The 16,069-nt window shown below is 43.0% G+C and overlaps 1 protein-coding gene across 5 annotated transcripts in view; it reads right to left on the bottom strand.

Annotated features, from left to right (window-relative positions):
• Positions 1 to 6,363: 6,363 nt before the first annotated feature.
• slc25a25b (solute carrier family 25 member 25b) overlaps positions 6,364 to 16,069 on the bottom strand; it is a 47,425-nt gene continuing 37,719 nt past the window's right edge. For all 5 annotated transcript variants that reach the window (XM_024146403.2, XM_024146404.2, XM_024146405.2 and 2 more), the window contains 4 exons: positions 15,036 to 15,188; positions 13,434 to 13,709; positions 13,126 to 13,276; positions 6,364 to 9,829 (listed from right to left, as the gene is read on the bottom strand). In XM_024146403.2, the coding sequence (XP_024002171.1) occupies positions 9,645 to 9,829; positions 13,126 to 13,276; positions 13,434 to 13,709; positions 15,036 to 15,188 (765 nt within the window). In that variant the 3' untranslated portion in view covers positions 6,364 to 9,644. The remainder of the gene's footprint in view (positions 9,830 to 13,125; positions 13,277 to 13,433; positions 13,710 to 15,035; positions 15,189 to 16,069) is intronic.

Here is a 16,069-nt window from a genome sequence, read left to right as displayed (position 1 = left end):
GTCGATTGGCTGAATGTCCTGTCAACCAAAGCACAACCACAAGAATGTCCAATCAGACCGTCTCCCGTGCTATTTTGGATCATCCTTTTTGTGCACCTGCCAAGGTAACTATTTCTCTGAAAACAAAGTTCTATTTACTCAAAACTGTTTACATCATAACAGATTTCCATTTAACAAAATAGCCCAAATGTGCTGGAAAAATGCAGTATTGTTTTCAATCAATAATTACTAACCTACTGGCACTGACAACTTGGATGGAAAATTACTTAGGATGGTATGGTAGCGGACTATATTGCCACTCAGCCGATCTGTCAGGCTGCTACCGACCGTAAACTTTTGGAAAATATTGTATTTGCCAGATACAGTGCTATTTCACAGAAAAAAATTAACAACTGACTTTCAGCACGCTTATAGTGAAGGACACTCAACTTGTACGGCACAAACAGAAATGACTGATTATTGTCTGAAATAAATTGATAAGATTGTGGGAGAGGTTTTGTTAGACTTCAGTGCAGCCTTTGACATTTTTTATCATAGTTTGCTTCTGAAAAAAACTTTTATGGCTTTACATCCTCTACCATATCGTGGATCGAGAATTAGCCTACCTACACTATATATACAAAAGTACGTGGACAGCCCTTCAAATGAGTGGATTTGGCTATTTCAGCCACACCCGTTGCTAACAGATGTATAGAATCACGCGCACAGCCAAGCAATCTCCAAAGACAATCACTGGCAGTAGAGTGGCCTTACTGAAGAGCTTAGTGACTTTCAATGTGGCATAAAATGCCACCTTACCAACAAGTCAGTTTGTCAAATTTCTGCCCTGCTAGAACTGTCCTGGTCAAATGCTCAGCCGCAAAGTGGTAAGCCACACAAGCTCACAGAACGGGACCACCGAGTGCTAAAGTTGCAACACTGCCTCTGGAAGTAATGTCAGCACAAGAACTGTTAGTCGGGAGCTTCATGAAATGGGTTTCCGTGGCTGAGCAGCCGCACACAAGCCTAAGATCAGTGATCACCATACACAATGCCAGCGTTGGCTGGAATGGTGGAAAGCTCGCCACAAGTGGAAACGTGTTCTCTGGAGTGATGAATCACGCTTCACCATCTGTCAGACGGACAAATCTCGGTTTGGCAGATGCCAGGAGAACGCTACCTGCCCCAATGCATAGTGCCAACTGTAAAGTTTGGTTGACGAGGAATAATGGTCTGGGGCTGTTTCATGGGCCCCTTAGTTCCGGTGAAGGGAAACCTTAACGCTAGAGCATACAATGACATTCTAGACGATTTTGTGCTTCCAACTTTATTGGCAACAGTTTGGGGAAGGCCCTTTCCTGTTTTAGCATGACAATGCCCCCGTGCACAAAGCGAGGTCCATACAGAAATTGTTTGTCGAGATCGGTGTGAAAGAACTTGACTGACCTGCACAGAGCCCTGACCTCAACCCCATCGAATACCTTTGAGATGAATTGGAACGCTGACTGCGAGCCAGGCCTAATCGCAGCAATGTTCCAACATCTAGTGGAAAGCCTTCCCAGAATAGTGGAAGCTATTATAGCAGGAAAGGGGCGATCAACTCCATATTAATACCCATGATTTTAGAATGACATGTCGATGAGCATGTGTCCACATACTTTTGGCCATATAGTTTATCTAACATAACACAGAGATTGTTCCATTAAAGAACACCCTAACGTAAACCAGGTAGAGTTTGGCGTACTTCAAGATAGCTGTCTTGGACCTTTTAAAATATTTTTTACTAATGACCTAACACTAGCATTGAGTAAAGCCTGTGTGTCTATGTACGCTGATGACTATACACATCAGCTACCACAGTAAGTGAAATCCCTGCAACACTTAAGAGCTGCAGTCAGTTTTAGAATGGGTGGCAAGTAATAAAAAAAGCTAGTCCTAAATATATACAAACTAAGAGCATTGTACACTGAACAAAAATATAAAAACGCAACATGTAAAGTGTTCATGAGTTTCAAAGTTTCATGAGCTGAAATAAAAGATCCCAGACATTTTCCAGAAGCACAAAAAGCTTATTTCTGTCAAATTTTGTGCACAAATTTGTTTACATCCCTGTTAGTGTTCATTTATCCTTTGCCAAGATAATCCATCCACCTGACAGGTGTAGCATGTCAAGAAGCTGATTAAACATCATGATCATTACACAGGTGCACCTTGTGCTGGGGACAATAAAAGGCCACTGTAAAATATGCAGTTTTGTCACACAACGCCACACGTCTCAAGTTTTGAGGGAGTGTGCAATTGGCATGCTGACTGCAGGAATGTCCACCAGAGCTGTTGCCAGAGAATTGAAGTTTAATTTCTCTACCATAAGCCGCCTCCAATGTTGTTTTAGAGAATTTGTCAGTATGTCCAACTGGTCTCACAACCGTACACCGTGTGTATAGTGTCGTGTTGGCAAGCGGTTTGCTGATGTCAACGTGGTGAACAGGGTGCCCCATGGGGGCGGTGAGATTATGGTATGGGCAGGCATAAGCTACGGACGTCGTTCATTTCCCCCTCATCTTTTCCCTTAAAGTTTCCTTAACTTTAAGTCAGTTGCACATAACATTGTATGGTGAATTTCCCCCTTAAATGAAGAGAACAGGTAAAGGGTACCCATGAGGTCCCTTGCTCCTGAGTGGTGCGGTGGTTTAAGGCACTGAATCTCAGTGCTAGAGGCGTCACTAGGGTTCACTACAGACCCTGCCTGTATCACAACCGACCGTGATTGTCCCATAGGGTGGCGCACAATTGGCCCAGCGTTGTCTGGGTTAGGGGTTGGCCGGGGTAGGCCGTCATTGTAAATAACAATTTGTTCTTAACTGACTTGCATAGTTAAATAAAGGTTAAATAAAAAATAAACTACTTCATTCAGTATGGATATCAATGTAAACAACATTTGTGGAGGTGAATGTTGCTTTATTCTACTCTGGTTACAAAAGGAAAACATCAATCAGCTAACTACTTAGCTAAACAATGGAAGGTGCACAAACCTTGGCTACAAAGCCAGCTTGCTAGTTAGCTATAGCTACTCTGTAAGCGAGCTTGATGTACTAGAATGTAATATAAACAAGTTGAGAGAAAAAAGTAGCAAGGAACATGGTTTATTATCTTCTTAAGTAATTTGGTTATCCTGTCTTGATTGTAGAAGTTCTATTTTGCTATCTCTCAAAATGAAAGCCATCTCTTTTGATGTGACATTTAGTCAGTGAATCAAGCCGTCTCGATGGTAACCAGATACTCTTTCTGCCACACATGCCTTCAAAACTACCGTAAAAACCCCTTAAGCATGCCCTTACCTAAGGAAATATTTGAGAGGCTCTATGCAACGCCCTTAATAAATTCCCTTTAGGTAAGGGGAAATGATTCCGTAAGGGAAACACTTAAGATGCGTTATGCAACGGGCCCTGGCCCTTAAATGTACACGGATGGCTAATATCAGTAACATGCATGTCAAATCTCTCCTGGCTCAAAGTAGAGGAGAGATTGACTGCATCACTACTGGTCTTTATGAGTATTGATGTGTTGAAAGTACCGAACTGTCTGTTCAAACAGCTAACACACAGGTCAGAAACCCATACCTAAATTCAGCTTAGGACCCTGTCTTTCAAAGATAATTAGTCAAAATCCAAAATCCAAACTTCACAGATCTTCATTGTGAAGGGTTTAAACACAGTTTCCCATGCTTGTTCAATGAACCATAAACAATTAATGAACATGCACCTGTGGAACGGTCGTTAAGACACTAACAGCTTACAGACGGTAGGCAATTAAGGTCACAGTTATGAAAACTTAGAACACTAAAGAGGCCCTTCTACTGACTCTGAAAAACACCAAAAGAAAGATGCCCAGGGTCCCTGCTCATCTGTGTGAACGTGCCTTTGGCATGCTGCAAGCAGGCAAGAGGACTGCAGATGTGGCCAGGGCAATCATTTGCAATGTCCGTACTGTGAGACGCCTAAGACAGCGCTACAGGGAGACAGGACGGACAGCTGATTGTCCTCGCAGTGGCAGACCACGTGTAAAAACACCTGCACAGGATCGGTATATCCGAACATCACACCTGCGGAACAGGTACAGGATGGCAACAACAACTGCCCGAGTTACACCAGGAACGCACAATCCCTCCATCAGTGCTCAGACTGTCCGCAAAAGGATGAGAGGCTGGACTGAGGGCTTGTAGGCCTGTTGTAAGGCAGGTTCTCACCAGACATCACCGGCAACAATGTCGCCTATGGGCACAAACCCACCATCGCAGGACCAGATAGGACTGGCAAAAAGTGCTCTTCACTGACGAGTCGCGGTTTTGTCTCACCAGGGGTGATGGTCGGATTCCCGTTTATCGTCGAAGGAATGAGCGTTACACTGAGGCCTGTACTCTGGAGCGGTATTGATTTGGAGGTGGAGGATCCGTCATGGTCTGGGGTGTCAGCATCATGTCATTAGAGCCATAGAGCCATGAATACATGTAACTCTCTGCCATATCAAGTAACTCAAGCGAGTAGTATCAGATTTAAAAAACAGATAAAACACCAAGGCACAACGCGGACTGTGAAAAGACACACACACACACACACACACACACACACACTTTAACACACACTGTAGTTGTGGTATTTGTGGATTTTATATTGTACATTTGTAATAATAGAGTAATAAGGTAATGTCTTGTATGATGTATATTTTTAATGACGTAGGCTGTTGTGTTTTGCTGTGATGTAATTTGGGGGGGGGGGGGGGGATCCTCTTCTGGCTGACTGAGCATCATAACCACTGGGAACAGAGGCAGTCCAGAGACACAGCGACCCTGTCCGTAAACACCTCCCAACCACCATCCCCACTCACACTGGAAGGAACCGGTCAGTCACAAGCAACACAGCAAAATACCCAAGGTGGAGCCACCACTAAATCATCCACCCACCCAACCAACACCTCCAGATCTACACAAGTGCCCCAAAGGCAGAGGCCAGGGGCTACCCTCAGACTGAGTCTATTATAGGGGTTTTCCATTACAGCACCACTGTGTTGCCAGTGATTATGTTAAGGTTTTTGGGGGGAACGGTTTTTCCATAGCTAGGGTTGACACTGAAGACTTATGAAGAGCAGAATCAACAACCTCTGCATCATCAACACAATTGCTTTGTGAGGTGTTAACAGTGGAAGGTGTTAGCCAATGATTTATATATACACTAGATGACTGATAGGGGGCACTGTATTGAAGCCACCGTGCCTCCATCTTGGCACTCCCCCACAATTGTAAAACATTTTGGAAGCTATAGAAATGAATTTATTCATGTCTACATTCATTTTTGACATGTTTATTCTATTACAGACACCTTAATGCATACTTTAAAAGTATATGTGAGCTAGATTACTAATGTTACTGTCCCCACTACAACAAAAAAATACTGAAATACATGTAATTTTGTCAAGGAAACATTTAATTGAAATACTGTAGAATTCCATTCATTCCTATGGAGGACTGCTCCTACTGGGGAGAGCCAATATGTCCGACCGGTGACTTCAAAGCCTCTCAACGGGAAATACATTGTTACATAAATGCCAGCTGAAAAATACCAGTGCCCTTGCCTTGGTCCCAAGTCAGAGCAGGTCCACTGAGGCCATGGTCCAGAGCCGGGCTGTGGAAACACAAAAGTCTGAGCCTTTTTGGTAAAACAATGGGGTGAATCCCCATTATGTATCAGTAAGTTTAGAAATCACAATGTATTTACATTTTCTCCCCTGTGCAAGATACACATTTGGAGATTGTATTTTGTACCATGCATGGCATATTCCCCTTAAATGATGTGTAAAGTTTGTGGAGGTGTAGGGCTGTGTGATGACTATCATCCCTTTGTCTTGAATTTGGTGGTCTTTCACAAGCCAGGTTGACCCATACTGACACCTATATGATATTCACAAGTACTGCAGGGTGTAGGCTCAGTTTTCATAGAGATACCGGCTCTGCCAGTAGCTTTCATCTCCCCCACAAACACACCACAGCTGCCATCCTTGCGCAACAGTGACAAACAGAAGCAAAGTCTCTGTCTCACTGGAAATAGATTATTTGACTAATTTTCACTATGTTCTTCTCACTTCTATTGTCTGGGATACAATTTCTAAGCATTATAAAATATGTTGGAGGTGTCAAGTTTCATGTTCGGTCATGTTTTATCCCATTTGAAGTCTGTGCCTCCCTCTCCCACCATGTCAATGATGAGGCCTGGTTGGTACAGGCTGGGACAGTCATTGATCCTCCATTTGCTATGCAATATCTATGTATAGTGCTTAAGATGTGAAGTGATTCAGATGTGGTCAATTCAAACCAGGACTCAATACAAAATGTAATATTGAGTTACTTTAAAACATAAGCATGAATACATTTAGCTTTACATTCCTTCAACAAAGATGTATTATTCTACAAAAGGACAACAATTGTTTTCAATTACATATTTTTTCAATACTTTTCTAAATATAATTAGGATTTAGTCTGTATATGTTTTGTAAAATATTTAGATACCAGGAATGAGCTGTTTTGATTCAAAAGAGACCATCTAAAAGACTAATATATAGATACTATACATTTCAGCCTCAAGCAATAAACGGGGGGACCATGTGCAGTGCATTTCAAGTTTACAAAAGCGACGAGTCCGATTGCCTGCTCGTCAATGCAAGAGAAGGAGCTACATTTCAAGCAGAATGGAGTGGTATCCTTAGTTGGAGTACAATACTAGACACAGCCTTTTCCATCCTCTTGTGGACAGAATATATGGATTCAGGCTCTGATATTTGCACTAAAGCAAAAGTGTAAAATAACTTATTTTTGTGGAGCTGTGCCAAGCAGAAAACGCCTTTAGCCAAATAATAACAACCATGTGTCATCATGTTTATGCATATAATTTCCCCTTTATAAATACATGCATTGAGGGGACAGTGAAGACTAGGGAAACTGACACTGCCTAGTGAACACTGGGAAACATTGACAGGGGGAATTATGAGGAAATGTGTTTTTCAGAACACTGAAAGCCCCAAACTACTAATTTCTCCCTGAGGATGGACAAAATAAATGACTTAGACCAATTTCTCTCTCCATCCTCTGAAAACTGAGTCCATGAATCAAAAAGTCAATTCATGGATCTCAGGTAAAATAAGGCCTTCAGCATACAGGACAAACAGCTTTTGAGACATTAAGCCTTACAACAAATAACATATCAGCCTCGATTCATGCTCCATATAACACTTAAAAGGTCCAATGCAGCCATTTTTATCTCAATATCAAATAAGTTCTGGGTAACAATTAAGTACCTTACTGGGATTGTTTTTAATTAAAATGATCAAAAATAAACCAACATAAATAAATAAAAAATCTTCTTATCAAAGAGTAATTTCTCAAGCAAGAATTTCGCTAGGACTGTCTGGGAATGGTCTGAGTTAGGAGGGGAAAACCAAAAATGTGCTGTTATGGGCGGAGAGGTTTGGAACTCTTTATTGGTCTATTAACTAATTTACCGCATGGTGATGTCACCATGGAAGGCCAAACTCCATCCCACCAAAACAAGCTGAAATTTCAGGCAGTCTTTTCAAACAGCTCCTATACTAAAGGGGCATTATAATTTTCACAATTTCACAGTATTATTCCAACGTCAGTGTGGAAATATACATATAAAACACAAGGAAATCTTGTTTTTGACTGCACTGGGCCTTTAATATTAATCATTTCAGTCAAATGTATGATTAAAAAAAAAACATCATAATGCAATGCTAGCAATCCCTCATTTGATTTCTGTAAAAAAAAAAAGAAGATTCAAGTCTGGTTAAAGAAAGTTCAAGTTAAAGAAAATGACCTTAAAGTGCATTATTAAGTGTTTCTTGTTTAAGTGCATTGAGCGGAAGCATGGTGGTAGAAGTGTTTGCTCATTGCAGTTTAAATGTAATGGAGCAAAACGAGAGACCTCATGCACACAGGTCCTCATTCACACAGACCATTGCCCTGTCCCATTGCAGATCTTTTTCTCCATTCTGCGGCACTGGGGACAGAGCACTCCCACACTTGCTGATGCGGTGTCTCCCACTGCACTGCACTTTGACTAAGGCTGCACTACGCCACCACGCCCTTACAGACTTATTGAAAAGGAACATGGAATATCCTGCACTCTGGAAATTCACACATTTACAGACTGTAGACTTCAGGTGCAGGGAAGGTCCGGAGGAACAAATGTCAAATCAGGACTTCCTGTCCGAAATGTTAAACAGGTAGTGACAACGTAACACCCCAAACCTTGATCAATAGGTAGGCTAATCATTGTGTGTTGCATCATAATTGCTAAATACAATATATAAACAGTTGCTGAATATGTTGTTATAGTATTGTAACTAAACTTATATGCTAGCAGCATCTATTATTTTAGTGCTGCCTGTACGGACCACATTTAAATAAATATCTGGTTACAATACGAAAATAAATTAGCATCAAGACACACACATCTTCTTACCAGCTGTTTTAAGACTAAGTGGACAATAAGACACTATGGGCATTCAACCTGCATCACCTTTTCAGTTCAAATCAGTTTAACATTCTTATCAAGTCAAACAATGAGAAAAAGGAAAACCACAGTTTGGATTTCTTTTGAATGGGGCAAAACAATACAGGAATGAATCAGTTGAACCAAAATTCTGAGTTGAGGTTTTTCTCTCTCGAGACAAATTTGCCACAGCTAGTGCCCTAATAGTTGCCGAATTGGGGAGTGCTGCGTTAAAGGGGGACAGATAATACATAAGAACATTTTAGATGACAATCAAAAAAGCCCTTTGTCGTGAATTGGGCTTTGGTTGTCTTTCACAAGCCAGATAGGTTAACCAATACTGCCACCTATAGGATAGTACTATGGGACGAAGGGTCAAACATTTACTTGATATGTGTTCCCCCAGTTGATTTTGTCAGTCCCCAGTTCCCACAAACCTGCCACAATGCAACAGTCACGAACAAAAGCGGCTTCTTGGTCCCTAAATACATTATTATTAGCAAACTTCAAGCTGGTTGGAGAATGTTGGTGTTCCAGTGAAGAGATTGCTTTTTAGTTAACCTGGGTCTTTGTGTTTGATTTTAAAAAAGTCAACAGTGGACTCATGGTGAAGTGCCTCTGGACTGATAACAAAATAACACATTAAATAATGATGATTAAAGGTTACATCTATGAGAGAGGATCCCCATACCTCCCTCCAAGTCACAGTGTCCATCCACATCCGTCCATCACTTCTTTTAGTCCAAAGTTCTCCAACCCTGTTCCTGGTGGGGGGGTTGGAGCTACCCTCCTGGAGTTTTTGCAGGACGGTAGCTCTCCAGGAACAGGGTTGGAGAACCCCGTTTTAGTTGTTAGTGTTGTAGTATATATCTCTCCCTTCCATCCACCTCGACCCACCTGTCCTCATAACATTCACAGAATGAGACAACGTTTCCAACAGTCCCAGCAACAACCCCTTCTTTCCTAGTCACCTGCTCCGCTGCTTGGAAACTCTTCTCACTCAGTCTCCTACTCCTCGCTCTCCTCTTTTTCTCTCCAAAAAGAAAAGCAAAAAAGAACCCTTTGGCTTTTAGGGGAGGTGCTCCCTCCCTTTCCTCCTGGTCATCACCGAGACACGACCCCCAAGCTTATCTTGAGGTTCTCGTAGACCACGTAGCTGATGCTGACTGCTGGAATGACCTTCATGAAGTTGGGGGCCAGGCCCCGGTAGAGTCCGAACACACCTTCAGTCTTCACGATGTGTTTAAACAGCCCTGACATGGTCATCTGGGGACCGCCCTCGATGGTGGCTGAGGGGACACAACATGAGAGGAAGATGGATGAGAGACAAGAAATACACATCAACACTAGGGGTGTACCGATCTGGAAAAGTCCCCCAAAAAATGTTGGACCTTTATTTAACCAGGTAAGCTAGTTGAGAACAAGTTCTCATTTACAACTGCGACCTGGCCAAGATAAAGCAAAGCAGTGAGACACAAACAACAACACAGAGTTACACATGGAATAAACAAGTGTACAGTCAATAACACAATAGGGGGAAAAAGAAAGTCTATATACAGTGTGTGCAAATGGCGTGAGGAGGTAAGGCAATAAATAGGCCATCATAGCGAAGTAATTACAATTGATCAAATTAACACTGGAGTGATAGATGAGCAGATGGTGATGAAATACTGGTGTGCAAAAGAGCAGAAAAGTAAATAAAACAATATGGGGATGAGGTAGTTAGATTGGGTGGGCTATGTACAGCTGCAGCAATCGGTTAGCTGCTCAGATAACTGATGTTTAAAGTTAGTGAGGGACATATAAGTCTCCAGCTTCAGCAATTTTTGCAATTCGTTCCAGTCATTGGCAGTAGAGAACTTGAAGGAAAGGCGGCCAAAGAAGGTGTTGGCTTTGGGGATGACCAGTGAGATATACCTGCTGAAGCGCGTGCTACGGGTGGGTGTTGTTATCGTGACCAGTGAACTGAGATAAAGCAGAGCTTTACCTAGCATAGACTTATAGATGACCTGGAGCCAGTGGGTCTGGCAACTAATATGTAGCGAGGGCCAGCTGACTAGAGCATACAGGTCGCAGTGGTGGGTGGTATAAGGGGCTTTGGTGACAAAATGGATGGCACTGTGATAGACTGCATCCAGTTTGCTGAGTAGAGTATTGGAAGCTATTTTGTAAATGACATCGCCGAAGTCGAGGATCGGTAGGATAGTACGTTTTGTTTGGCGGCGTGAGTGAAGGAGGCTTTGTTGCGAAATAGGAAGCCGATTCTAGATTTAATTTTGGATTGGAGATGTTTAATATGAGTCTGGAAGGAGAGTTTACAGTCTAGCCAGACACCTAGGTATTTGTAGTTGTCCACATATTCTAAGTCAGAACCGTCTAGAGTAGTGATGCTAGTCGGGCAGGCGGGTGCGGCTAGCGAACGGTTGAAAAGCATGTATTTGGTTTTACTAGCGTTCAAGAGCAGTTGGAGGCCACTGAAGGAGTGTTGTGTGGCATTGAAGCTTGTTTGGGGGTTAGTTAACACTGTGTCCAAAGAAGGGCCAGATGTATACAGAATGGTGTCGCCTGCGTAGAGGTGGATCAGGGAATCACCCGCAGCAAGAGCGACATCGTTGATATATACAGAGAAAAGAGTCGGCCCGAGAATTGAGCCCTGTGGTACCCCCATAGAGACTGCCAGAGGTCCGGACAACAAGCCCTCCGACTTGACACACTGAACTCTGTCTGAGAAGTAGTTGGTGAACCAAGCGAGGCAGTCATTTGAGAAACCAAGGCTGTTGAGTCTGCCGATAAGAATACGGTGATTGACAGAGTCGAAAGCCTTTGGCCAGGTCGATGAAGACGGCTGCACAGTACTGTCTTTTATCGATGGCGGTTATGATATCGTTTAGGACCTTGATTGTGGCTGAGGTGCACCCATGACCAGCTCTGAAACCAGATTGCATAGCGGAGAAGGTACGGTGGGATTCGAAATGGTCGGTGATCTGTTTGTTAACTTGGCTTTCGAAGACTTTAGAAAGGCAGGGCAGGATGGATATAGGTCTATAACAGTTTGGGTTTAGAGTGTCACCCCTCTTCAAGAGGGGGATGACCGTGACAGCTTTCCAATCTTTAGGCATCTCGGACGATATGAAAGAGAGGTTGAGCAGACTGGTAATAGGGGTTGCAACAATTTTGGCGGATCATTTTAGAAAGAGATGGTCCAGATTGTCTAGCCCAGCTGATTTGTACGAGTCCAGGTTTTGCAGCTCTTTCACAGAACATCTGCTATCTGGATTTGGGTGAAAGAGAAGCTGGGGAGGCTTGGGCAAGTAGCTGCGGGAGGTGCGGAGCTGTTGACCGGGGTTGGGGTAGCCAGGAGGAAAGCATGGCGAGCCGTAGAGAAATTCTTATTGAAATTCTCGATTATCGTGGATTTAATGGTGGTAGCCTCAGCGCAGTGGGCAGCTGGGAGGAGGTGCTCTTATTCTCCATGGACTTTACATTGTCCCAGAACTTTTTGGAGTGAGAGCTACAGGATGCAAATTTCTGTTTGAAAAAGTTAGCCTTTGCTTTCCTGACTGACTGCGTGTATTGGTTCCTGACTTCCCTGAAAAGTTGCATATCGCGGGGACTATTCGATGCTAGTGCAGTCCGCCACAGGATGTTTTTGTGGTGGTCGAGGGCAGTCAGGTCTGGAGTGAACCAAGGGCTATATCTGTTCTAAGTTCTTCTTTTTTTTAAAGGGGCATGCTTATTGAAGATGGTGAGGAAATTACTTTTTAAGAACGACCAGGCATCCTCGACTGACGGGATGAGGTCAATATCCTTCCAAGATACCCGGGCAAGGTCAATTAGAAAGGCCTGCTCGCAGAAGTGTTTTAAGGAGCATTTGACAGTGATGAGGGGTGGTCGTTTGACCGCGGACCCATAGTGGATGCAGGCAATGAGGCAGTGATCGCTGAGATCCTGATTGAAAACAGCAGAGGTGTATTTGGAGGGCAAGTTGGTCAGGATAATATCTATGAGGGTGCCCATGTTTACGGATTTAGGGTTGTACCTGGTAGGTTCCTTGATAATTTGGGTGAGATTGAGGGCATCTAGCTTAGATTGTAGGACTGCCGGGGTGTTAAGCATATCCCAGTTTAGGTCACCTAACAGAACGAACTCTGAAGATAGATGGTGGGCAATCAATTCACATATGGTGACCAGGGCACGACGAGAGACTTATTTCTGGAGATACATTTTTAAAATTAGAAGCTCAAACTGTTTGGGCATAGACCTGGAAAGTATGACAGAACTTTGCAGTGTATCTCTGGAGTAGATTGCAACTCCTCCCCATTTGGCAGTTCTATCTTGACAGAAAATGTTGTAGTTGGGTATGGAAATCTCAGAATGTCGACAACTATCTGATATGGCAACTATATATAAAATACACTACCCCTGTACCCCTCTACCAGTACGGAGACAGACGTATTATGCATCCCCAATTAACACATTCCATTGTACCACCGATTATGGTTGGTCCATGAACCAACACTGTCAAAAATTAATTCTATGCAAGTGATCTAATGAAACTCCAAATAGAAATGGGCAGAGGGCGTACCTTGTGCCTGCATGCGGGTCCTGACCAGGGCCAGGGGGTAGCTAGCCAGCTGGCCACAGGTGCTGGAAGTGGTACCGCAGGCTAAAAGGACAAACACCCCCGGGTCTGCACTGTCTGTGGCGTAGCGCTGCAGCCACGAGTTCTTCAGAGTCTGGATGGAGGGAGGAGATGGGAGAAAGAAATAGACAATGACGTTAGTTGTAGAGAAAGTAGATGTGTGGTAGCAAGAGATAAGAATGACAGTGAAACTAATAGTATTAAACAACTTCCTTTCAATTCCCTCCATTCACTCACTCACACCCACCCACCTCGTAGACGGCCAGGTCAATGCCAGCGTAGGGGATGATGCCTATCAAGTTGGGAATGTAGCCCTTGTAGAAGGCGGCCATGCCCTCCTTCCGGAAGATGTGTTTGGCGCAGTCAGCGATGCCAGAGAACTGTCCCGTCTTCCTCAGGGCTAGGCGGGTCTTTAACACCTCCATGGGGTAGATGCTGCTCTGAGCGATGGCTCCAGCCAGGGATCCAGCCACAAACCTCTCCAGGATGCCCAGGGTCTCCTGGTTGCTGCCTATCAACCGTTTGATCTGGACAACAACAACTATTGTTAGTGTCAGTTCTGAACAACTATGACATGAGGACCTAGTTAAAACAAACTTGTTAACTTCTTTGTGATAGGGGGCAGCATTTTCACTTTTGGATGAATTGCGTGCCCATAGTGAACTGCCTCCTACTCTGTCCCCAGATGCTAATATATGCATATTATTATTACTATTGGATAGAAAACACTCTGAAGTTTCTAAAACTGTTTGAATGATGTCTGTGAGTATAACAGAACTCATATGACAGGCAAAAACCTGAGAAAAAATCCAAACAGGAAGTGAGAATTCTGAGAGTGGTCGATGTTAAAGTCATCGCCTATTCAATTCCCTGTAATATATGGATCTGTTTGCACTTCCTACGCCTTCCACTAGATGTCAACAGTCAGTAGAACGTGGAATGAAGCTCATGCTGTGTTGTGGGACCGGATGGGAGGTGTTTGAGTCAGTGGTCTGGCAGAGTGCCAGTTCTTGGTCACGCACTTTCCTCATGATATCGCCATACGTTCCATTACTTATAGAGACTGAAAAGAATGCTCCGGTTGGAACGTTATTGGATATATATGATAACAACATCCTGAAGATTGATTCTCTACTAAGTTTGACCAGTTTATTCGACTTGTAATATAACTTTTTGAAGTTTTCGTCCGACGTTTGCCTGCATCTGCGTGAGCGTTTGGACACGTGTACTACACATGCTAGCAAAATTAGTTAATTGGACATAAGTAATGGACATTATCGAACAAAACAACAATTTATTGTGGAACTAGGATTCCTGGCACTGCATTCTGATGAAGATAATCAAAGGTAAGGGAATATTTATGATGTAATTTCGTATTTCTGTTGACTCCAACATGGCGGAGAAATTTTGTTAAATCTGAGCGCCGTCTCAGATTATTGCATGGTGTGCTTTTTACGTAAAGTTTTTTTTAAATCTGACATTAAGAACAAGTGTATCTTTAATTATATGTAAAACATGTATCTCTCATCAAAGTTTATGATGAGTATTTCTGTTATTTGACGTGGCTCTCTGTAATTACTCCGGATATTTTGGAGGCATTTCTGAACATGGCGCCAATGTAAACCGAGATTTGTGGATATAAATATGCACATTATCGAACAAAACATAAATGTATTGTGTAACATGATGTCATATGAGTGTCATCTGATGATGTTCAAAGGTTAGTGATTCATTTTATCTCTATTTCTATTAGTTGCCCGAAGGATCGTAAACTACAGAGCTGTTGGCTTCAATTGACAACACTAGAAAGGGTCCCATCATGTCAAAGTAAGGGTGCTGAACGATAGGTTTACCTGCTCGTAAGCCATGAACTTGATGGCCGACTCTGGGGCAATCTTGATGACGTTCATGCCATTGCCTCGCCATAGCGACCTCATGCCGCCCTCACGGATCATGTGGGTGAAGCCGCCAGCGATGCACATGCTGTTGGTACGGGTGGCGTGAACCTGGAGACCAAGCCGAGACACAATTTATTTAGTCAACACAAAATTCACATTATTCAAATCACCACGTTGCCTGTATACTCAAGTTATTGAACTGCATTGTAACAGGGAGGAACTGGATGCAACTTCACATCCTAAAATCCCCTTATAACATTGTTCATATTTTCATGTCTTTTGCCGTTATTGTACTTACCCTGCTTATGCTATAATGAATGAGAATTTCTCTCTGCTCATAAAAAAACTGGATGTGAGTGAAAAACCGAGGGATGAACAGATCGAGAAAGAGGGACAAACTCCGAGCTGTTATCTATGCCAGTTTGCTGTAAGGTTGAATAAAAAATGAAACGTGAGAAAGCTGAACTCTGCCTCCTACTCTGCCATGTCACCCATATGTGTCTCAATCCCTGGTGCATCATATCAGTGGAATTGCACTTGCTAGCAGAAACGGTGTCCTAAGGATAGACCTTATGCAATTGGCTCTCTGCCATAGACGGGTTAGCTGACAACATCAGAAGTCTGTGTTGTTGTGATTCTGGATGGCCAGATAGCTAGCAACAATGACAAGAAGCTGCCATGTAGGGAATCGTAGGTGGTTCGTTTCATATAGTTTTATCTTGTTCTTAATATCATATGTTGTTTTGAGGTGTTTTGACTGATGTCACATCTATGCTAATATGGCAAAAATTCACTAGCTAGCTAACCAACAACTGTCACGATGTAAGCGAGACAAGTGCTCATCGTGCAAATATATTTATGCTGTCAATAAACAATCTAAGCCAACCCCGTCTGTTTTGCGCCATAGTTGCGCACGCACCCGTCTATAGGACTAACACATAGATACGTGATATTACTACTGTTTATGGTAGAAGTAGGGTCTCAAGTTT

Source organism: Salvelinus sp. IW2-2015, unplaced genomic scaffold, assembly GCF_002910315.2.
Source record: "Salvelinus sp. IW2-2015 unplaced genomic scaffold, ASM291031v2 Un_scaffold16393, whole genome shotgun sequence".
Taxonomy (NCBI): Eukaryota; Metazoa; Chordata; class Actinopteri; order Salmoniformes; family Salmonidae; genus Salvelinus; species Salvelinus sp. IW2-2015.
This window is presented reverse-complemented; position numbering and strand designations above follow the sequence as displayed.